This window comes from Nicotiana tabacum, chromosome 7 (genome assembly GCF_000715075.1).
Source record: "Nicotiana tabacum cultivar K326 chromosome 7, ASM71507v2, whole genome shotgun sequence".
In the NCBI taxonomy this organism is placed as follows: domain Eukaryota; kingdom Viridiplantae; phylum Streptophyta; class Magnoliopsida; order Solanales; family Solanaceae; genus Nicotiana; species Nicotiana tabacum.
In genome coordinates, this window is record NC_134086.1 from 129,200,432 (window position 1) to 129,224,785 (window position 24,354).

Below are 24,354 nucleotides of genomic sequence, written 5' to 3' on the forward strand. Positions count from 1 at the left end.
TCAGTAACCCTAAGTCGCGCCATATCCTGCCTGATCACCTCTCCCCAATACTTCTTAGGTCTCCCTCTACCTCTCCTCGTACCCACCACCGCCAGTCGTTCACACCTTCTCACCGGTGCATCAGTGTTCCTCCTCTGAATGTGCCCGAACCATCTGAGTCTTGCTTCCCGCATCTTGTCCTCCATGGGGGCCACACCCACCTTCTCTCGAATATCTTCATTTCTAATCTTATCATTCCTTGTATGCCCGCACATCCATCTCAACATCCTCATCTCTGCAACTTTCATCCTCTGGATGTGTGAGATCTTCACCGGCCAACACTCGGTCCCATACAACATAGCAGGCCTAACCACTGCCCTATAAAATTTACCTTTCAGTAATAGTGGCACTTTCTTGTCACACAGGACTCCCGTCGCTAACCTCCATTTCATCCACCCCACCCCTATACGGTGTGTGACATCCTCGTCGATCTCCCCGGACTCCTGAATAAACGACCCCAGGTACTTGAAACTACCCCTCTTAGGGATGACTTAAAGCCTCACTTCCACTACCCTTCCGTCGGTTCTGCCCCAAATTTGCACTCAAGGTATTCCGTCTTCGTCCTGCTCAACCTGAAACCTTTGGACTCAAGGGTATGTCTCCAAACCTCTAACCTCTCGCTGACGCCGCGTCGTGTCTCATCGATTAGGACTATGTCATCAGCAAATAGCATGCACCATGGCACCTCCCCCTGAATATGATGCGTTATAGCATCCATCACCAGGGCAAATAGGAAAGGGCTGAACGCAGACCCTTGGTGCAACCCCGTAATAACCGGAAAATAATCTGAATCGCCTCTTGTTGTCCTAACCCGAGTCTTAGCTCCATCATAAATGTCCTTAATCGCCCTAATGTAGGCAACTGGGACCCCTTTAGCCTCTAAGCATCTCCATAAGACCTCCTTAGGAACCCTGTCGTACGCTTTCTCTAGATCGATAAACACCATGTGGAGATCCTTCTTCTTATCCCTGTATTGTTCCATCATCCTCCTAATAAGGTGGATAGCTTCTGTGGTAGATCGCCCCGGCATGAACCCGAACTGGTTGTCTGAAATAGACACCGTCCTTCGCACTCTCATTTTTACCACTCTCTCCTAGACTTTCATGGTATGACTTAGTAATTTAATATACCTATAGTTGTTACAGATCTGGATATCGCCTTTGTTCTTATACAACGGGACCATTGTACTCCACCTCCACTCTTCGGGCATCCTATTAGTCTTGGATATAACATTAAGCAACTTAGTAAGCCATCCCAAGCCTGCTCTACCCACACACCTCCAAAGCTCAACCGGAATTTCATCTGGTCCGGTAGCTCTGCCCTTTCTCATCTTACGCATTGCCTCCATGACCTCATCGACCTCAATGTCCCGACAATCACTTAGTTCATGGGGGCTGTCGGCGTTCCTCAATTCACCTAGTACAATATCCTGATCCCCTTCCTCATTTAGAAGTTTATGAAAGTAGGTCTGCCATCTCCTCTTAATCTGGTCATCCCCCAACAAAACTTTGCCGTCCTCATCTTTTATGCACCTCACTTGGTCCAAATCCCGAGCCGTCCTCTCTCTCACCTTAGCGAGTCGGAGTAACTTTTTCTCCCCGCCTTTGTTCCCTAGTTCCTCATACAAACGGATTTACATGTTTGTACAAAAATGTTTCTAAAGTAATATTTAGTTTAAGGACAAAATGGTCATTCAGATTTACAATTCCCATTTTAATCTTTTAATTTTGACATAGAGTCTTCACACTTATAATATAGTATGATGATGATTTAAAAGCAATATATAAAATTTCCGGTAGTGTTAAAGGGGTGATAGATAGGCACCAAGAATAGGATTTAACAAAAAGAAAAAAGAACTCAAGGCAATAAAATTGGTGCTTGAGTTAAAAGTAAAGTATCTTATGCATTAATCATAAAATTGAATTAGAAGATTTCCACTACCACAAAGGTAGGAACTATTAAGTCAGTGACAGTTAGATATTATATAGACAAATAACGTGTGTGTTACTGCAAAACTGACTATATAGATTTATCACAACTACTATCATTATGTGAGTGAGTTGATTTTACTTCCTGAGTTTGTTAAAATTTAAAATATAAATGAAAATATTATACGTTCATTTTCAATTAGTATTATTTAAATAAATAAATATCTTTAATATTTTATATGAGAAACTTTAACTAAATTTATAAAACTACAAAATACATTCAAAAAGAAATAACTAAATGAAATTAAGGCGGTTTCATATATTAAATATAATTCTTATAATGATATTTTATTTTAAGTAAATTAATACTTCTAAAGAAGTAAAGTGGTAAGCTACAAATTTAAGATTCATCTTCACAACGTAAAAATTGCTTCTGCTTGGCGTTCGGTTGAGAAAAAAAAAACTTCTAAATCATTTTAAAGCAAAATTAAGTAGAAAAAAAAAAGGGAAGAAATACAGGAACCATAAGATAACCCGAACCTTTCGGCTCGGAATAAGGTTCGGCAGGTAGTTTCTTACACCTAAACTGAGTGTGCGTGCGTGTGAGAGAGAAAAAGCGAAGGTGGCCATGGTGATGGCGCGCGGAGGGGAGAGGAGAGGAGAGAGTCTACGTACAGGAAAAAATAAAAAGGAATTAAAAATAAATAAATTTCATTGACCCCAAAAAAAGAAAAGATCAAACCCAGTTTCATCATCATTGTTTTCCTCCTATAACTTCCCCTCCATTTTGTTGTCGTTCTTGTTTCTTCCCCAATTAAGATCCTCTCACCAAAAAACCCTGCCATCCTTCTCTTCTCTCTGTATATACATACAATCCGTACATATAATGCAGAGATAAGTACATTTTTTTTTATTGAACATAGTTTTTCATCATCCAACGAAAACTCCCCAATTTTGTTGATTTTTTAATTGTTCTGGGGCAATGGCAATGGAGGAGGGGATTCTAGCAATATCTGTGGCATCAGTGGTGGAGGATGTTTTGCAACAACACGGGAAGCGACTGAGCGACATTGATTTGGCTTCTCGCAAAGCTGAGGAAGCTTGTAATTTCCCTTTATTATCCTTCCTTTCTTTGATCATTTACGCTTTCTCGTTTATGTGTTAATGAATCTTCCTTTATTTCACACTGTTGATCTTTTTAATCAATTTGTCATGTTTCTGTGAATCAATTAATGCATTATATTGAAATTAAGTGCCTCGTCTGTTGGAAGTAGTTGTTATTAATGCATATTATTTGAGATGAACCTAATTTCGCTATTACTACATTGTTTGTCTATTTAATGTGCATTTCCAAGATTCTCGGTCTTTTGAATTTCCCATCAATCATGAAACAGGAAAAGGAAGGGAAAAAAAGAAAAGAAAATTGTTCCCATTCTCCCACCTGAATATGTTCGTTTTTGTTTCAAATATATCTTGATTTTGAAATGAGAACAAATGCAGCATTGAGAAGATATGAAGCAGCAGGGTGGCTCAGAAAGACAGTCGGAGTGGTTGCGGCTAAAGATTTGCCGGCGGAGCCTTCAGAAGAAGATTTCAGACTTGGATTGCGCAGTGGAATTGTGCTTTGCAATGTTCTTAATAAAATTCAGCCCGGTGCCGTGCAAAAAGTGGGGGTTTATGAAGCTCCTTTGGTTCAACATTTTATCTATAATCAGTTTCAGCTAGTCATTGACCTAGTTCTACTTTGGTTTATTAGGTAGTTGAAGCACCTCCTGATTCTGTTAATGTCCCTGATGGGGCAGCTCTTTCTGCGTACCAATATTTTGAAAATGTCCGCAACTTCCTTGTAGCGGTTGAAGAAATGGGGCTTGCCTCTTTCGAAGCATCTGATTTGGAGAAAGTAAGTAGATGATTTGTGGATAATTTGATGTTTGTTTGATCTTGTGTTAGTTATGCTCTAAGCTAGTTGATCGAACACCTAAAGACACCTCTTGAACCAAAGTTTGAAATGTTCTATCATTTCCTGAATTAGGGAGGGAAATCTTCCAGAATTGTCAATTGTGTGCTAGCACTGAAATCATATGCAGAGTGGAAACAAGGAGGTGGAAGTGGATCATGGAAATACAGTGGGAACTCAAAACCATCATCGGCAGGAAAGCAATTTTTCCGAAGAAATTCTGAGCCATTCATGAATTCAATCTCAAGGACTTCATCTATCAGCGACAAGTCTCTTGATAGCACTGAGCCTGATGCTCGTGAAATGGTTTGTAATCTTATTTTGTAATGTTTGGCATCTCAAAATATGTTGAACGAGGTAAATATCTTAATCTTTCATTTCCAGGTGAACACAGGGTCCTTGCATATGCTTGTTCGCGAGCTTCTCTCTGACAAGAAGCAAGAAGATGTTCCATTTGTAAGTGATCTTAGCTTGATTTCCACAATCTTGGAAAAGGGATTCCACAGAAGGGTTTGATATGTTTCATGTAAAAAGCTCTTTGTCTCATTACTGCTACTTCATTCAGTTGCTAGGGATTATGAATGATAATCATTTTTTTTCCCGATAAGGTGAATGATAATCATCTTTCTAAATGTGATTCCCAATAGACAGCTCTGATGACAATTAATCTGCCATATAGAGAAATACGCTAATCTTCACAACAGGGTCCACGTAATTAGTTTACTTCTCTAGCTTCCCTCAGAGGGTAAAGGCTTAGTAAGGACAGTAAATCTAGTCTATAAGATTTGATGTTTGCATGGATAGTTAGAAAGAGGCATCACCCAAGAAATATAGAGTACAACAGATGCCATCATTCCGTTGTTGTAGCAAACTACAATACTAGGTTATCTTATTCCTACAATCAGATTCTCCCAAAGTTCTAGAAAATGTCTCTGGAGAGGAACATAGACTTGGAACTTTGGGATCAAGCAGGCTTCTTCCTCTAGTATCCTATTGGTTATAGAGTTCTTTGAAAAAATAGTTGATGGTCCGCTTACCTGAAATAAACAAGTTTCTCATTTTGGACAGATTGTGGAGAATATGTTGAGCAAAGTTATGGAAGAATTTGAGCATCGGCTAGCCAGCCAAAGTGAACAGGTTGGAGCTCCTTCGTTACTGGTGTTTTTTGTTTTACTACATATTGTATGAGGCTTCTTCTTCCCAACTTCTTGTTTTCTTACCTGCATCTGAAATATGATAGAACAGATTGCTCTTTTTAGCAGTTGAAATATGATGAAAGTATCACACTGTCCTATTTTGCTTACAGTTGGGTCTTACATATTTTCGGTGATATGACAGTTGAAGACCTCCCATAAAGAGACAGCTGTTTCAACTACCGATGGATCTCCCTTGGAGCTTACACGTGAGGAGACGCAGGTCGCAATGGTCAAGGATGAAGAAAAAGCAGCCTCTGAAGGGACATGCGACAGGATAAACATAAATGATGGTGTATCAACAACACAGGTTGTAAAGCAGCTTATGCTGGTTGAACAACAGCATAGAGAAGTACAGGTATAGGAGTTCTTCTGCAAATCAGAGAATGAAGTATGTTTGGGTTCAACTGATTGATTGATATACCCTGTTCATAATCTGTAGCAATTGAAATCTACTCTCCATGCTGCTAAAGTAGACATGCAGTTTCTTCAACTGAAATATCAGGAGGAAGTCAGCAATCTAGGTACAACTGAATAGAACTGGTTCATGCTAATTGAGATTGTGACTGGGATTTAGCAACTAAATTCTCTTTTGAAAAGGTAAACATCTGCATGGTTTAGCTCACGCTGCTTCGAGTTACCAAAAGGTTCTGGAGGAAAATCGAAAGCTTTACAATCAAGTGCAAGACCTTAAAGGTAAACACTGTTTTATAGAATAAGCTCTAATTTCATTGCAATCTGCTGGTAGATACTAACCACTGTTCTGCGTGTACATTTACATATTTGGACAGGGAACATCAGAGTGTATTGCCGGGTGCGACCATTCTTGCCTGGCCAACAAAACGGTCTAAGCACTGTGGATCACATAGATGACGAGAATATTACAATAACTACTCCTTCAAAGTATGGAAAAGAGGGAAAGAAATTATTCACTTTTAACAAGGTCTTTGGTCCTTCTGCAACCCAAGGTCGCTAAGTTCCTTATACTTTTCCTTTTTCATGAACATCACAGCTTTAGATTTCATTCTAACAGTCTCTATTTATCACAATGCAGCGAAAGTGTTTGCAGATACACAGCCTTTGATCCGGTCTGTTCTTGATGGCTTCAATGTTTGTATCTTTGCTTACGGACAAACAGGATCAGGGAAAACACATACGATGGTTAGGCAGTTACTAATTTTCGAACTGTTTAATCATAGAAGTGGATATCACTTGGTTAAGAGAAAAGGCAAAAACATTATGTTAATTGTTCCTAAATTTTTTTACCTACAGACTGGCCCATCAGATCTCACGAAGGAGACCCTTGGTGTGAATTACAGGGCATTGAGTGATCTATTCCTTATCTCAGAACAGAGAAGAGATGTTATTTCTTATGATATTTCAGTTCAGATGGTTGAGATTTATAATGAGCAAGTCAGAGATCTCCTTACCCCAGATGGTGTTAACAAAAAATATCCTTTGTGCAACCATTCATTCCTTTGCCTTTTCATATTACTATTAGCTCTCTATCTTTTTGGTCTCTTAAATGTTTGAACTTAACTTCTAAATACAGTAGAAATTCGTAATAGTTCCCAGAAGGGTTTCAATGTACCTGATGCAAATCTTGTTCCGGTAACATCAACTTCTGATGTAATGAATCTGATGAACCTTGGGCACAAGAATCGTGCAGTGAGTGCTACTGCCATGAACGACAGAAGTAGTCGCTCTCACAGGTGCTCCTTATATGTCCTTTTTCTATTTTCCTGTCTTAAGGTGGAAGTTACTGTTGATTTAAGTTCCTTTGCTCTGTATATAAATATTTATGTTTGCATATTTGCAGTTGCCTTACAGTTCATGTTCAAGGAAGAAACATGACATCTGGTGCAATTCTTCGTGGTTCCATGCACCTCGTTGACCTAGCAGGAAGTGAAAGAGTGGACAAGTCAGAGGCAGTTGGTGATAGGTTGAAAGAGGCTACACATATCAACAAGTCTCTTTCTGCTTTAGGAGATGTCATATCTTCACTTGCTCAAAAGAACTCACACGTTCCCTACAGGAATAGTAAGCTTACGCAATTGCTTCAGGATTCTCTTGGTAAGATCTTTGTGCTGTAGCCATAGAACTTTTCCCCCCTCTTCTTTCTGCTATTCAAGTTTTGGCTTTCATATCTATCAGGAGGGCAAGCAAAAACGTTGATGTTTGTTCATATAAGTCCTGAGCTTAATGCTGTTGGAGAAACACTCAGCACTCTGAAATTCGCTGAACGGGTTTCTACAGTTGAGCTTGGTACTGCACGGGTCAACAAGGAGAGTTCTGACGTCAAGGAACTAAAAGAACAGGTTTCAAAATTGCCATATTTTTTGTTTATCAGTGAACTTATAGGCATGAACTGCTTTTCCCTTCTACAATGTAGATAACAAAATGACAATTCTTTTCTTCAAAAGATGTAGTTCAATTGCATTTGGATTTTAAGTTTTAGTTTTTCCCCTTCAACAGATTGCCGGTCTTAAGGCAGCCTTAGCAAGGAAGGAAGAAGAGCAAGGGCGCCGCCCAATTTCCAGATCAAGTACTCCAGAAAGAGTCAGAACAGGATCTTGCGGATCTTCTCTTTCTTCTAGTTGCCAGAGTATGGTAGACCTTTCAAGCCATCATAGACAGCTGATGGAAGATGTTGGTAGTAACATAGAGGTATATATTTTTCGTACATGCCTCATCTAGCTTTTACCCTCATATGTAATATTATTAATTAATCAAGTAATACAAATTTTATGCTTCACTGGTTGCACATTGTAATTTTTATCATACAGAATAGAAACATACCAATGCCAGTTGCACAAGAGTTTTGTTTTGCTATAGTCACTAACCATTCTACAGCCTCGAAACTATCTTATACGAATTTAGATGTAACATGGTTTTCAAAGAAGTAAAAATGTTCATTATATGCTTCTGCATACATTCTAGGTATTCTCCTATGAGGGGATTGAGTCATTAGCCCCTTATCTATCTAGGAAACAAAGTCATTACCGGGCTAACTACCTGGCTAACCCATCTTCTGATTCCCTCTTGAACATGTTCCTCTTCATGCGTTTCTCTGACTTCTTGATAGTTCAAGTCTCTCCAGCTTAGTAAACCAATCAGGCTAAGGACATTCTTCCCCCTGCTATCCTTCGTATTCTGATTACAGAAGGAACAAATGTATCTTTCCCTCTATGCAGTTTACTTGCATTGGGAGCTCAAAGTTGTCGATGTTTTCAAATCTTTTCTCAGGTTAAGAAGAAGTCTGCGTCAAAGATGAGAAGGCGAAGCTTAGATCCCAAAGACTTTCAGATGAATTCTCCTCCCTGGCCACCAGTCAATAGCCCTGCATCAAGGGAAGACGACAAAGAATCAGTCTCTGGTGATTGGGTTGACAAAATTATGGTGAACAAGCAAGATGGTCTGAGTAGAAGTAGTTCCTTAAGAGGATGGGAAGACGAAACTAGGCATTCATCTGACCTATTATATACGAAATGCTCCTCTGACGGTTCAAAGGTGTATCCTGAACAACCTATAAACAAAGTTGCAGCAAATAAAAAGGACAGCCAAGACTACGAGGCAAGTAGGATTCAGTCTGAAGCAGGTTCCATGGATGATTTGGATGACGTGGAAACTGCAACAAGTGACTCTTCTGAGCTCGAATTCCCTTGGCAACCAAATCTTCAGAAAGTTAGTCAGACTCCCAATGGACTGGGATCAAAACTCAAAAAACCTAGTCCTAAGCAAGTGAAGAAGCCAGAAATAAGGTATCAACTCATGAGAGCATTTTACTTGTTAATTTTGGACTGCCTGCATTAAGAAGCTGCTTATATCTCCATGCATTGGCATAATAAGAAGTATACTTCAACTTTTGAAGTTTGTGCGTGCCTCGTCTAAAAGCTTAAATTGATCAAAATGGATACTTTTTATCTATTTATTTGGTCTACAACATCAATAATTGTCTGCAAATACATGCTTTTTTAACCTTTAGCAAATGAGCTTTTCTACCAACTAAGTAAACAAACTAAAACTAAATCAACAAATATGTCAAATGAAACAACATGCACACTAACCTGTTTCTATGCAAATCAATGCAGGAGCTTGATTCCCCCACCACCAACTAGGAGACTTTCTAATGGGATGGTTTCACCATCTGCAAAAACAGGAAGAGCAGCTGCTTTAGAAGGAAAGCGAAAAACAGTGAGTGGCAAGTGATAAATGTTCTTACTTAGCTGAGTTTGATGCTTAAGCAACCAAAGATGTGCATTTGTGTATCCTTTTTCTTTCTTTTTTTTCTTGTCAATCTTTTCACTCTGCATTCTTTAGAGTGAAAGAGAGCGAGCGTGTGGCAATAGCTTCAGTTGCCAGCTTTTCCTCCAGCGGTGATCTTGAAATTGTTTTTGGTGTCCCACTGATGAGTTTCCAGTTGTTCATATGGTTGTTGGCTTGTCCTTCATTTTTTTCCATTCTTTTGGGATGCAGAATGTAAGAAAATGCAGAAAATGAGAAAAAGAAATAATAGAATTATAGATACCAATTACTTCTTTTAATGTGTCAATGGACTTGGAGTCGAGTAATTTCAAGGGCAAAGATCACTTTTAGCCCGTGTCCGAAACTATTTATATCTGGTAGCCACAAAAATGTATTAAACTTGTATATTACACACACATATATATATATTATTTTTTATTTTTCTGCTATTATTTTGAGACTGGCTATATCTTTTCTATTTGTTGGCAGAGGAAGCAATCCTTTGTGGATGAGCTACAAATTTGTTGTTTCGTTGCATTTAAAACCAAGTGAAATGGAAACATGGTTGAACAAGCATTAAACGAGTGTCACGTTATCGGTTTTTTGTTTTGGTTGCATTTGCCAACTTTATAAATTTAATATAATTGTCATAATGCATGTGGAAATTGTCATAGTGGACCCTTAAAGTTGTCAAGATTTTTATTTTGGCACCTCAACTAAGCTTTGTTCCTATTAAACATTTAAGGCAAGTTAAAAGTGTGTCTAAAATAAAAAAATATATTGGCAACTTTAACAATCACCCTTTTCACATTATTACAGTCAATAGTCTTAAACTCTTAGGGGTTGTTTGGTTGGAATACGATTTATATAAATATAAGTTATGCCGATATAAGTTATATTGGGATAAGTTATGCTGAGATTAGTTATATTGGAATTGTTGTTTATTCATTGTTTGGTATGTTGTATTAAGAATGACAATTGCATAATTTCTAAGAAGAAAGTATAAGTTATACCGGTGCTAATTACCCCACCTTCTATAAGGTATAAGTTATCCCAGTATTAAAATTAACACCGAATAACTTATACCTGGTTTGCTAACCAAAGAGAGTATTAAGGTGGTATTAAATTTGTATACCACTCTTATACCTTCTTATACCTCATACCAAACGACCCCTTGATTATGAAGCTTTCGTTCTACCATAAGCTACTTAGTTTCTAATTTTTGATATTATTATGTCAATAAGCTATTAATTAATTCTTTATATATGATATGACATTCTACTTCAAAAGGAAACAAAGTAAAATATAGTGTTTTAACGAAAAATAAAAAGGGAAGCGCTTGATCATAAAAGGGAAGCACTATTGTTATGAAAGACAAAATTACGGAATAATGCACTTCATAAGCTGACCTTGCAATTTTTTAGCTTAGTTACAAGTTTGTAAATATATAGTCAAATATCAATAAGCTTAGATTCGATTTTTTTCCCGTTTTTTTTTATTCTCTATATCTTCATGTGTGAAACATCCGTAAGTTTTCATTCTCCTTTTTCCTCAAGTTGGTACATATATATCACATCTACAAAAAACGCAAAAACATACGCGAGAAACTTAAAATCTCATCTCCTTTAATGCTAATCTTGTTAAATTTCAAATATAATTTTGTGACAAATTTGGAGTGAATATTGTTTGAACTTATTAGAAATAGTCTAAATAGGTTGTATACAAAGTTTGAAGCCATTTGATGGAGATTTGGACTAGTTTTATGCAAGGATTGCAAGTGAAAATCATACAAAAAGTTCGTCAGAGATGCTTATACAATGATATACACTTTTATACAAAAAGGAACATTATATATATATATATATAGTTGCATAAAAATGGAAAGGGCTGTTCAAAACTGAATCGTAATCGTTAACCGAACCGAAAAAATGGTTTATTGGCTTATTGGTATTGGGTTATCGAGGTAATGGTTGACGAACGGATTGAGATTTTATAATTAACGGCTTAATGGTTTGGGGACGGATTACTCAATTTCCTTATCGGATAAACTGTTAATCCGTTCAGAATTTTAATATTTATACTGTTACATCTCGCGTTTTCGTACGTTAAAAGTTTTGTTTTCAGTTAATTGACGTAGACTCGGGGGTGAGATTATCTTGAGGTTAACGTATTTACGCTATTTATAACAAGCGAGAAGTAAGTGTCATGAAGGATAAAGGGTACACGAATTAAAGAATACGAGTTTTGTTGAAAGTGGTCAATTTGGGATAAAATATGAGTCGAGCGATAATACCCGATAATTATGAACTAGTACCATGTAAGGTAATATATGACCACGGTAGTATAATGTATAAAGTATATTAAAAATAAGTAGAATTTTAAGTAATTTAAGGTAATTTTTAAATTATGCGAGTAATTGGTTAATTAACGGGTAACAAAACATTACTCAATTACCTAATAAGTAGATAAAGATTTAATAATACCCACCCCACCCCCTACATGGCAGCAAGCCACTAACGTGGCCTATGACTTATGGCTTAGTGGTCATTTAAGGATTATAAGGCATTTACAAGTGTAAGACTCATAAAGTCTAGTTTTTAACATTACCAAAAGTTAGTTCTTCAATTCTATTCAAGATGATGTCAAACAAGAATTGGTTTTATGAAACTTTACGGTTCAACCTCCATCCAGCAAAATTTTCAATGAAAATGCTTGCATCAAAACAATTCTAACGAGAATTGTTAGAATCGTAGCAACGTAAAATTTTGCAGTTTTATAGGAGTAAGGTGCAATCTTCTCTAAGAATAATATATGGAGTTTTTCCTATTTCAGGTATATTAAGGCAATCACTTATTTCTTTTTGGCATGATTCAAGTTATACAGAAGAAAAGAACAAACACATAGTTTTCATAAACGACTTTATTCATAAAAATACTAGGGGTCTCTTTGTTCTTGATTCCCCGTGTGACATATTATTATATCTTCTATTCATGGGTCTCAAAATAATACGTAGTTGATAAAGTTTATCCGAAAAGAGTATTGAGATTTTTAACATATTTTCATGCATTTTATTCATTTATGCATGCATATTGACCCATGACTAGACGATGTTATATACGCGTATTTATATGCATATATTTATGTATATGGGATATGAAAAAAGGTTATGGCATTATATACGCACCACCACCTGATCAGTTGGTATATGTTGATGATGTTGCCCACAGTGGCCGAGATGATATGATGGGATGCCCTTAGTGGCTTGATGATGTTATGTACACCTATACCCATGCATGACACGACATTTATATGCACGTTCATGACATTATAAATATTTTCGAATTTACAAAGTTATACAGATTTACAGTTGGATCTCTTTATTCCATATTTCATCTGTCTTTTACGTACTGATTTTCATGCCTTACATACTCAGTATATTTTTCATACTGACGCCCTATTTTATGGGGCCTGCATTTCATGCCCGCAGGTACAGGTAGTCAAGTTGACGGTCCCCCTTCTTAGGATCCTTGATCAGCGAGAGTTGGTGTGCTTCACTTGATCCGAAGCTGCTTTTGATTTTGGTACAATACGCTTGTATATATATATAGGTATGACGTGGCTCAGTCCCGTCTTTGTACAGTTGTATTTCTATTAGAGGCCTGTAGATAGTTATGTACAGCTGGATAGTATGCGGCCTTGTTGGCTTTTGGTTTTGGATATATATAGTTGTCTATAGTAGCCTTGCCGGCTCGCCTCGTTGTATTCCGCATGTTTATGTATATATGTCTTTGGGATAGGTGTCCTTCACGTACATTATTCATGTTTATATTTTAAACGCCTGCTTAAGAATGTTCGACATGTAGGATTCAGGCACCCGTCGCGGCCCATCGGTTTGGGTATACTTTTATCCATATATATATATATATATAAAATAATTTTTTAAACCTTAAGGTACTTTTGAAAACTTCAAGGTACTCTTTCTTGAATTCCCAACTATTGTTTTCCATTTCTTTTGCAGTCAAAATATATTATGTTTACAGTATATTGAAAAGCATTTACTCAAAATGATATATGTTAAAAAATTATGTGCATCTCTTCTTTCTTCTTCTGTTGTAGGTATACATATTCTTTTTAATATAGCAGTAGTAATTAAATCTGACAAGTTACAGGAAAATATTCTTAGCTATGCAACCAAAAAAAATAGGGTTCAAAATTTTTATATTTGATTTAGCTGATAAATCGCCTGATAATTGTTAGTCTGATAACAATTCGCCCGTTGTCTTATTGGATGGCTAGTAGAGTACTACATTTATAATCCGATAATCGATAAGCCGAACTATTAAGCCTAAAAATCCGCCCAATCCACCCGATAAGCACCCCTAAAAGTGTATAAAGATGTATAAGCACAATAGTAGTAGTAGTAGCAGCAGTAGCAGCAGCAACAACAACATTAGTAGTAGTAGCAGCAACAACAGTAGTAGCAGCAATAGCAGTAGTAGTAGCAGCGGGAAGAGCAGTAGCAGCAATAACAACAGTAGCAGTAGCAATAGCAGTAGTAGTAGTAGTAGCAGCAGCAGCAGCAGACAGCAGCAACAAGCAGCAACAGCAGGCGGCAGCAGCGGCCAGCAGTGGCGGCAGCAGCGACAGCAGTAGGAGGAGGAGGAGGAGGAGGGGGAGGAGAAATGTGAGAAATCCACCAGATACATGTTAATAATGTATCAACCATGTATACAATAATGTATATGAGGTATTTATACACTAGTATATACTACTTATATAATATTATACAAATGAATCCTATCAATGGAGCTTTACGAGTTTTTCTTCTTCCTTGGACATCTTTTGACATTGAACTTAAATCTAGCTTAAATCTACTCCAAATTACTTCAAATTTGAGTTTTGAACTCCCCTTGATGATCACAATCAATTGGGACAACACCCAATCTAAACAACCACTACTAGAAAATTGTGGATTTCTGACCAAAATTTCTACGGAAAACAATTGCTGGAAATTTCCGACCAAATCAATCGAATTTTTAAAAAAAAATGAATTATATTTTTTAAAAATAATTTCAACCATATTTCCGACCAAATCGGTCATAATTTTTGGGCAAAGCCCGAAAAGTTATTTTCAATCGAATCCGTCAGTATTGAATTTTTAAATTTTGACTATTTTCACTCGTTTGACTTTAATAGCGACCAAATCGATCGGTAGTTTTTTCAAAAAAAATTAATTATATTTTCGACCGAATCAGTCGAAAATCTATTTTTAAACCCTACCCGACCCCTGTTCCCAGAAAACAGAAGCTCGATTTTCTTTCTTCCCCCTTCTTCTTTCATCTTCCTCCTCCTCTTTCCCTCACGTCCTTCTTCACCATCCTCCTCCTTCTAGCCGGTTCTAATTGCAACTATAGCTCCTAATATTTTGTTTTTATTGTTGCTCAGTGGTACGATGTTGCTCTCGTGTATCTTATGTCCATTTGTCTACTCTGATCGAGGAACTTGCAGGTTACAGGTCGTGGATATTATCACTACAACATTATGCATCTATAGCTACGAATTCTCAGTTACAAATATAAAAGTCGTGGCTAATACCTAACAATAGCCACAAAAATTAAAATTTCATAGCTATTTGCAAATTCGTAAAATTTATTAGCTACAAAACTAAATTGGCAAAGCTAATTCTTTATTTTTGCTATAGTTGCTAATTACAGTGGCAATAATAATTTGAATAGCTACAAGTTTATTGCTATAACAAAACTTCGTAGCAAATGGTATTTGTTTGCCACGTGTTTGAAGTTATTATAGCAATACCAACCTTATAGCCACAAAGAATTACTTGAAATAAAATGTTATAGCTAAATAGAACTTTTTGCTTCAAGCTATAAAAATTCATGGCAATAAGTGGCTTAATAGCTACAAACTTATTCATACAATTCAATTTTGTAGCTAATAGAAAGTTTTTGCCACGTGTTTGAAGATATTATAGCAATACTAACTTTTTAGCCACAAAAATTACTTGAAATAAATATTGTAACTAAAATATTTTTGCTTCAATTATAAAAATTATAGTAATAGCTGACTCAATAGCTACAAATTTATTTTCAGAATAAAATTCATCGCTAAATGCTAAGCTCTCATCACACATCTGAAGTTATTGTAGTAATATTTAGTCATAATAAACAATTTAAAACAAATGTTCCATCAAAAAGAAATTGTTTTATTCAAGTTATAAAAAATTGTGACAATAATTGGATGAATAGTAGTTACAAGTATTAATTATGACAACTTGATATAACCACAAATTGAGGGACAATAAAGTTACGTAGCTAAGTTATAACTTTTTGTCATGCACGTGAGATTACCATATCAATAATATTATTTTGAACCACTATAAATTAGTCATAACAAAAACTTATATTTTTGCTTTGATTAAAAAAATCATTACAAGAGTTTGTCCAAAAAAGATGAATTTTATGAAAAATTAATTTTAAATATAAAAGTTAGATTACACCTAAAATATTTTTAAAAAATCGTAACTGTATATAGGTTAAGTAAAATAATTCTCAAATAACAAAGATTAAGGTACAAAGAATAGTATTCAATAATAGATCATTCGCATAGTAACTTATGGCCTCAAAGCTGATCAATTGACTTCTTGAGCTTAGCAAGCTCATACTTTATATATTTTGTTCTTCTTCTTTATTATTAACTATATAATTGTATATGTAAATTTTTAATATTTATTGTTGTAGAGGCATTTATGTGTGTTTGATCCTTTATTATTTTTAAATAAGCTTTATAACTTTGTATATCTAAGCACTTCTTAAAAAAAATAAGTACTCATATAGGCGAAGATTTTGATAGTTTGAAGAGATATTTATATATGAGCAGTCCTTAACTATTTAAAATAAATATTTAGAGTAATTTTACATACTTTCACTGATTTTTAATATAATTAATTGTATATTAAGAACTATGTGGTAATTTTGGTGCATTTAAGTTTGACAAATGACCAAAGGTCCCAAATACACATAAGAACATACTAACACTATAAACAGTAAACGAAAACCTAATTTTAGTGACAGATAAAATTTTATAACCGCAGAATAATGATAGACTTAGGATAACTAAAATAAAACCAAAAAAAACATTAAAAATATTATAGAATTTTCACAAAAATAAAACCGGTCGCTACTTTCCACATTGACATTTAACCAAAATGTCTTTGCTAACAATGTAGAAACTAATCATATTAGTTTTTCTAAAATATGTTTTTCTAGTTATGTAATTTAAGAAAATAATTCTAATATCTAGTTACTCTAATAATTAAGAATTTAATATGGCTGAAGTCCATAAAAAAATAATTATATTATAAGTGCTATTAAATAAGTATTACCTATAACTATAAGTTCCAATTATAATTAAAGTAACAATTTAATTATGTCTAATCAATGTGTAAACAATTAATTATATAGAATTTGTGTAAATAATTAATTATATAGAATTTAAATAACTATAAGCTCATTGTATAACTAATTATATATATTTAACTAGACAATAAATATATTTATAATGGTTTGGTCCTTTATTAAATAAAGTATTACCATCTTTTTGGCTATGTCAAAGTAATTATCACATTACGTTCAACGAGATTAGTAAATCACGAGGTATTTTATTTAATTCAATTTTTTTTAATCTAATATATCACATTTAAACAATTATTATCTTGTATCTAATTATAATGATTACCAATTATATTCTCTTTGAATAATAATAAATTTATTCATGAGAATATTTAATTTATTCTACTGTGTATAATGTGAATTGAATATTTATCTACATTTATAATATTTGTACATAAAAAAGTTAAAAATAGAAGTAAAAGAAAGGGATATAAAGGAAGAATGAGACCCAAAACCTTCGTCATCCACTAGAGAAGGTATGTTTCTATCTCCTTGTTTTGTCTTCTTTTGTTACTTTATTTCTTCCTTTTTATCATTTTCAATGTGTACATCAAACTTTATTTCTCACTTATGCTAGAGCATCTTTATTCTTCTTAGTTAATTGGGAAAAGAAAAAATTGGAAGGAGAATTTTTTAATCTTTATGTTCATTATTAGATTGGTATATCAATAACAATTTATCATTTATGGTTGAAGCTTCTGAAATGTGATTCAGGAAATGGTTTTAATTTTTTTTTTTTTTGTTAAACTAATTTTTATCGTTTTCCTAAGTGGTTTCAGGTGATTACGGATTTTTAACCAATATTCCGCTTTCATCGACCTAAGTTCTATTGGTATTTTCTATGCCCTATTGTTGCTCATATTAATATATCTATGGGTTCCTTTCCTATAATTCTTCCATAAAATAATAATGTAGGACTACATGGTTGTTCCTTGACGAGCTAAGCCTTTGTTAAAGGAACTTCTAGGGCAAAAGATTGAATTGAATTCTGAAGTATTTGGATCTTTACTATCCATTTTAAGATTATTGAGAGTTTCATTATCTTATAAAATTGGTCATATAAGCATATTAAGGTGATATCGGTAGAGTTGGTACTAATTTTAAATTTTTTTTAAAAAATGATCACTTTGAACCTATTAATAAAGTATAAACATATTATTATTTTTGTTTCCTAGTATTAATTTAATTTATCAAAACTGACAGGCAAATTATGGAATCTCAAGCTAAGACCGATGTTGATCAGGCTAAGGTGCAGTTGAAGCAATGACAGGCGAGAAGGGAGAAGATTGTGCGGCTTTTTATCTTAAGCAAAATATTGCTAGAACGATCTGATTCATAGAGAATTATGCATTGTAAATATTTTGAAATTTTGAATATACAATTATGTGTAACTTGGAACCTATTTTAGAATCTAAAAAGATATGAATTCTTAGCTTAAAAATTCTTGTGCATAACAATGCTTATGGCAAATTCTTCAATTTGTAGCAATAGAATTATTGATGCGTAGCAAAATATATGTAATTGCCATGTAACAAGAATATGGATATATATTTTTACTTTTTGTAGCAAATGCAAAACGAAATTAGCTATAAATCTATACATGTCATGGCAAAAGAATGGATTAATAGCTATTATATTTTTTTAACTCGTAGCTAAATATAAGTGCTATTGCCACGAGATTAAACTATATAAAATAGCCACAAAAGTTGAATTCGTGGCAAAAAAATTATAGAACATCCGGTGGCTACGATATAAAGATTGCTACATACTTTATTTGCCGTGGCAAAAGAAAAAAATTATTTGCTATAACTATATATTCCGTGGCAAAATTTTACCAATATAGCTACAATACAAAAAAATTCGTAGCAATATGTATTAGTTCTTAACCACACATCATCTAAAGTTTGTAGCTAACTTTTAGCTACGCTACTTCTTGCTACGAATACTACGGAATTTATTTTTGTAGCTAAAGTGTTTAGCCATAGAATTTTTCATATTTAGCTACGATATATTTTGTAGCTATAGATGCATAATGTACGTTAACGTCGTAAGATGATTCAAAATCGAATACGGCTGTTTTTTTAATATCAAGACATAATTTTATAAGGCTAATCTTTCCATCTACTCAATCACTCTCTTATCTCTCCCTTTCCCAAGACCAAATTTTCCATCTAATCACCCTCCCCCTATAATGCCACTTTCTTGAACTCTCCCTTTTCCAAATTTAGTCTATCAGTGTACTAATTGACGAATTTATTAAGTTTGCATCTAAGCTTAAACTGGTATGTGAAAGAGCAATTTCTCAAGTCTGCATCTTAGCTTAAATTGGCATGTGAAAAAGGAATTTCTCCCTTGCATTTTTCCCTCTTCTCCATCTCGTTTCAGCAAACATGAGCAATTCTCAAGGGAACAAAATTTATACTACCTTAAGCTTAAAGTTAAATCTTTTATATCTTCTATCCAAGGAAGCAAATTATTTTGAGTAGATTTTTTCGTTTTCATCCCTACACAAAGTTAAATCTCTTTTTTTATTTTCTGTCCAAATTACCAAAAAAGAAAGTATTCAAAAAGCTTCTCTCCCTTCACACTTTAAACAAATCATCAGTTTTACACCATTGCAACTGGTTTGAGATATATCTTGCCACGTTTTATGTCATATGCTTTAAAACTTTTTTAGAGTCAGATGATAACTAGAAAGAAAAGAAGATCTGAGCCATCAGGGAAGAATTCCCAAGATGCTATGACTGATCCAGTAGAGCCATTTCAAATTACTGAGCAGTCCATAGGTAGAGGAAAATCTTATTCGCTCTCTGCTAGGACAATTAAAACAGTAAGGTCATCGAGTTCTAGGTAATGTATTTTTGCTCTCTCTCTCTCTTTTCCCTTCTCCCTTCTCCCTCCTCCTCCATGGATCCTTCAATCTCCTCCTCCCTTTTATCCTTAATTTTTTAACTTATTTTTTTCGTTTTGCAACAGTTGCGCCGCGTTGGCAGCTCCACCATCTTTTTTCTCCGGCATTTTTTCCGGCGAGGTAAGTATTTCTTGACATATATCTTATTTTTATTGTTAAATTTGTATTAATTTTAATTGTTGTAGGCTTATTGAATTTTCTATATATGAACATCCTAGCTAGTTAAAGTAGGTATGGTTTGTTACGATAAATATCATATTATGGTGGATGTCTACTCTTCCTCCATGATCTTCGTGTCAAATGCTTAATGACATATTTTCTATGTTCAATGACATATTCCATGACATATTTTCTTCACTTTTCGTACCTATATAAAGGCCTTGTAATAGATAGGAAAATACACACAATTAAAGAAAAAAATATCTTCCTTCTCTCTATCTCCATTTCTTGTTCATGTTTTACTAAATTGCTTTTATTTCCTTGTTCCTTATTGCTACTTTGAGTTATATTTCATAACATGGTTGAATTTTTAGGGATTTTAGTTTTTGTAGGTTTATTTGATTTAGGCATGGTTGAATTGGCATTATGTAAAATTTAATTGTATATTTCTCTTTGTATGCTATAAGTTTTTAGGGTTCCATATAAGAAAATCATAACACCATTGCCTTGAATTTATCTATGGAATGATATATTAACTTTATAGTTTATTGATTTTAATTGTATTAACTAGTTATAATTTAAAGTTTTGGTTAAAGTTTGGTGTACTAGGTTCATTGTTGCTTGCTAGTTTTACTATTGGAATGATATTAAATTTAATGTTTTTCAATTTTAGCATTAAAATTAATTTGTGTATTTGAGAAATTAAATCATTAGTTTAGATTATATGAATATTTAAGAAGCTATTCAAATTTAATTATTATAGCTAAAGATTTATATAAATTAGAATAGGAATTAATGTGGTATTACGAGTGTTAAAAATATTAATTTAACAAATAAAATATATCAATTAAAGTGCTTTGACGCAATGATATGTATATATCTAAAAGGAACCTCTGAAAGAATATAATTTTGTAATCAGTTTAAAGAAAACCTACAATAGTGGAGTGTAGGTGAAAGGTGATGGAGTTGTTGATTATTATGGTGTGCTTCAAGAGATTTTGGAACTAGAATATATTGTAGGTTAGCTGAAGAAAAAATTGGTACTCTTTCGATATAAATGGTATAATCCAACACCGAATAGAGGTACAAAGGTGAGTACAAAATAGTTGAAATTAAACACACATTGCAGTATAGACTTTATGATCCATTTATCATTGCAGAAAAGGTGAAACAAGTGTATTATGCTCCTTATCCTTTGAGCAAGAATAAGTCTGCATGGCGGGTAGTACTGAAAACAAAGCCCGTGAGTAGAGTGGAAGTCGAAGATGCATTAGATGTGGCATAGCAAAATGACATTTCAAGTGTTGAAGCAATAGTGGATGATGAATTAGCAAATGAATTACAGCATAATGAAGGCATATATGAAGAATTTGATTCTTCTGTCCTTGGCCCAAATGAGGACGAAGATAGAGGTGTTGAACATGAAATAAGTGATGAGGAAGAATTACTAGATGAAAATGAAACAGGCAATGATGAAGACTTAGATGATCACTATGAAGATAGCGATACGGATTGACTTGTTAATGTAACGACCCGACCGGTTGTTTTGAGCTCTAACGCGTCGTTCCGCAGTTTGAGGCCATGAGCAGCTTCACTTCAGGTATTATGACTTGTGCGCACGGTCGAAATTGAATTCCGGGAAGTTCAGAGTTGATTTGGAAAGAGAATTCTCATTTCGTAAGCTTTAAGTTGAAAGAATGGACTAAGATTGGGTTTTGAATAAATGACCTCCGAATCTGGATTCGAAGGTTCTAGCAGGTTCATATGATGATTTTGGACTTGGGCGTATGTCCGAACCAGATTTTGGAAGACCCGTGAACGTTTCGGCGCCTATTGTGAAAGTTAGCATTTTGGAAGAATCTCATAAGTTTGGGTTGAAGTGCATTTCAGTGTTATCAATGTCCGTTCAGGATTCCGAGTCTGGGAATAGCTCCGTATGGTGATTCTGGGATTGGGAGTGCGACCGGAAGTGAATTCGGAGATCCGTAGGTCATTTTGGAGTCATTTAGCTAAATATAGAAATTTGAAGGTTTTTGAGAAGTTTGACTGGTAGTGGACTTTTTGATATCGGGGTCGAATTTCGATTCCGGAAGTTGAACTAGGTCCGCAATGTCAAATATGACTTGTATGAAAAATTTGAGGTCAATCGGACGTGATTTGATAGGTTTAAACACCGAAAGTAGAAGTTTGAAATTTTAGAGTTCATTAAGCTTGGATTGGAGGCCGATTCATGATTTTAGCGTTGTTTGATATGATTTGAGGCCTCGAGCAAGTCCGTAATGTGTTTTGGGATTAGTTAGTGTGATTGGACAGGGTCCCGGGGTCCTCGGGTGAATTCCGGGTGGTTAACAGATTGAATTGGGGTTGGAAAGATTAGCTGAAGCAGCTGGTATCTTGTATGACCGCACCTGCGAAGTTTTTGGCCGCAGGTGCGGAGCCGTAGAAGCGGCAAATAGGATGCAAATGCGGTGGTGAAAGGTGAAGGCTGGGACCACAGATGCGGTCAGGTCACCGCAGAAGCGGGACCGCACCTGCGGAAGAAAGAGCGCAGAATCGGAAATGGGCTGGGAGCCCCGGACCGCAGAAGCGGCAATTCGTCCGCGCCTGCGGGACCGCAGAAGCGGTCAAGAGACCGCAGGTGCGGAAGTGCTGGAGATAGTAGGATCTTTAAAAATTGGGAGGTTGGTCATTTTCCCCCATTTTTACTTGGTGTGGACGATTTTGGGGAGTTTCAAGTGGGGTTTTTCATCATCAACGACAAAGTAAGCTAACCCCACCTATCTTAAGTTAAATACATGGGTTATGATTAGATTAACATGTGAAAATTAGGGAAAATCAAGGGGTTTAGATGAAAAACCTAAAATTTGGTAAAAACAAGATTTAACCACGAAATTTGTTAGGGAATGGAGTAAAAATCATATATTTTTGATCCTTAGGTTATGGGTAACAATTTTCTTCAAAAATTTCCGGAATCCGGGGATGAATTTTAGGAACCTTGCATTTAGGGTTGGGAAATTGGTTTAATAATTAAAATATGAACTTTTGAGCATGTATTGACTAGTTCTTACCCTTTTTGAATAGTTGATAACTAGGGATTTTGATGCATTTTATACTCCTTCTTGCTTGTGCTTTGATTAGAAATTCACACAAAATAGTCCCGAAAGGCTCACAAGTTGTGCTTGATTGCAGATTTTCTCAACAAAGTGACAAAATGTCAAAGATCAGCTCAAAAGAAGTGAAACTTGCACAAGTGCCAAAGACAAGACAAGCTCATGCAAAATAGGCCCAGTGCGGCCGCACACCACTTTGTGCGGTCCGCACTAGGAGATTCAGAGAGCATGATTTCCAGGCTAAGAGGCAGTGCGGCTGCACTAGGTTTTGTGCGGTCCGCACTGAAGACAATGTGGCCGCACTACCATTTTGTGTGATCCGTAGAGCTGAGAATCAGAGAAGTGTCAAGTTGGAGCTTTCAAGCCAATGCGGTCCGCAATCCATTTTGTGCGGACCGAAAAAGAAGCCTCCACGGTCACAGTCCATTCTGTGCGGTCCGGGAGCCCGAGTTCAGAGAACCAGATCATCAAGTTCAGAGCTCTAGTGTGGCCGCACACCATTTTGTGCGGTCCGCACTAACCCCACAGGGGCATTTTTGTCCAGATTTTTTGGCTTAGTATAAATAGATTCTTTTTCCATTTTTAAGGTATCAGATAGTTTTTAGAAACAGCTATGCTCGTGGGAACGACTCTTGTAGCCATTTTGGGCAATTTTATCTACTTTGCAAACATTGAATCTTTATTTTTATCTTAGTAATTAATTAATATGAGTTCATTCTTCATCTATTTCTTGTTTTTCTTCTTTGAATATGAGTAGTGGACCCCATAGCTAGGGTTGTGGCTCAACCCTAGTGTGGGTAATTGATGAGTCTTATATTTTAGGGCTAAATTGACTATGGGTGTTTGATATTTGGGTCAATTTCATGGTTAATTGCTGAATTAGTGGTTGCAAACACTAGTTTGTGTTTAGTTGACTAGGGCTCTTCTTGAGAAAGAGAGCCTAAATCTTTGAAATTGATCCAACAAGGAATTGGGGCGTACTCAAGAGATTGATAGCCCTAATTAAAGGGTTAAACCTCGAGAGAGTAATACCTGAATTGAACCCTAAGTTGCTTGTGTAAATTTACATACCCAGTTGGTCTTGAGAAAGTCAATTGAACAAAATCACTCGAACCACCGAGAGGTGTAGAGTGGGTAAAGTAGTGCAACGGTTATATCATACTCCCCAATCATGTTAATTGTGCCTTAGACTCAAGTACCCGTCAATTGACCACCTAGGCGGATGTCACTACCCTAGTTCTCTTTAAACCATTTGAATTACCCTTTTAGCTTATCTCTTAGCTTAATCTAGTTGCAACTATAATTTGTAGTTTGATAAAAGTAGAATTATAAAGAAAACCCCCAAA

General features: G+C 35.3%; 1 protein-coding gene across 1 annotated transcript; it reads left to right on the forward strand.

Moving 5' to 3' along the window:
• The first annotated feature begins 2,610 nt into the window (after positions 1 to 2,610).
• Positions 2,611 to 9,814, forward strand: LOC107792118 (kinesin-like protein KIN-14I). The gene is made up of 18 exons (XM_075217637.1): positions 2,611 to 3,070; positions 3,468 to 3,634; positions 3,724 to 3,867; positions 4,000 to 4,230; positions 4,309 to 4,380; positions 4,993 to 5,061; positions 5,263 to 5,475; positions 5,560 to 5,641; positions 5,718 to 5,813; positions 5,909 to 6,085; positions 6,172 to 6,278; positions 6,390 to 6,568; positions 6,668 to 6,829; positions 6,937 to 7,190; positions 7,272 to 7,435; positions 7,593 to 7,784; positions 8,364 to 8,878; positions 9,209 to 9,814. Exons 1-18 carry the CDS (start codon positions 2,950 to 2,952, stop codon positions 9,324 to 9,326), a joined length of 3,063 nt encoding a protein of 1,020 aa, XP_075073738.1. The 5' UTR covers positions 2,611 to 2,949; the 3' UTR covers positions 9,327 to 9,814.
• The last annotated feature ends 14,540 nt before the right edge of the window (positions 9,815 to 24,354 follow it).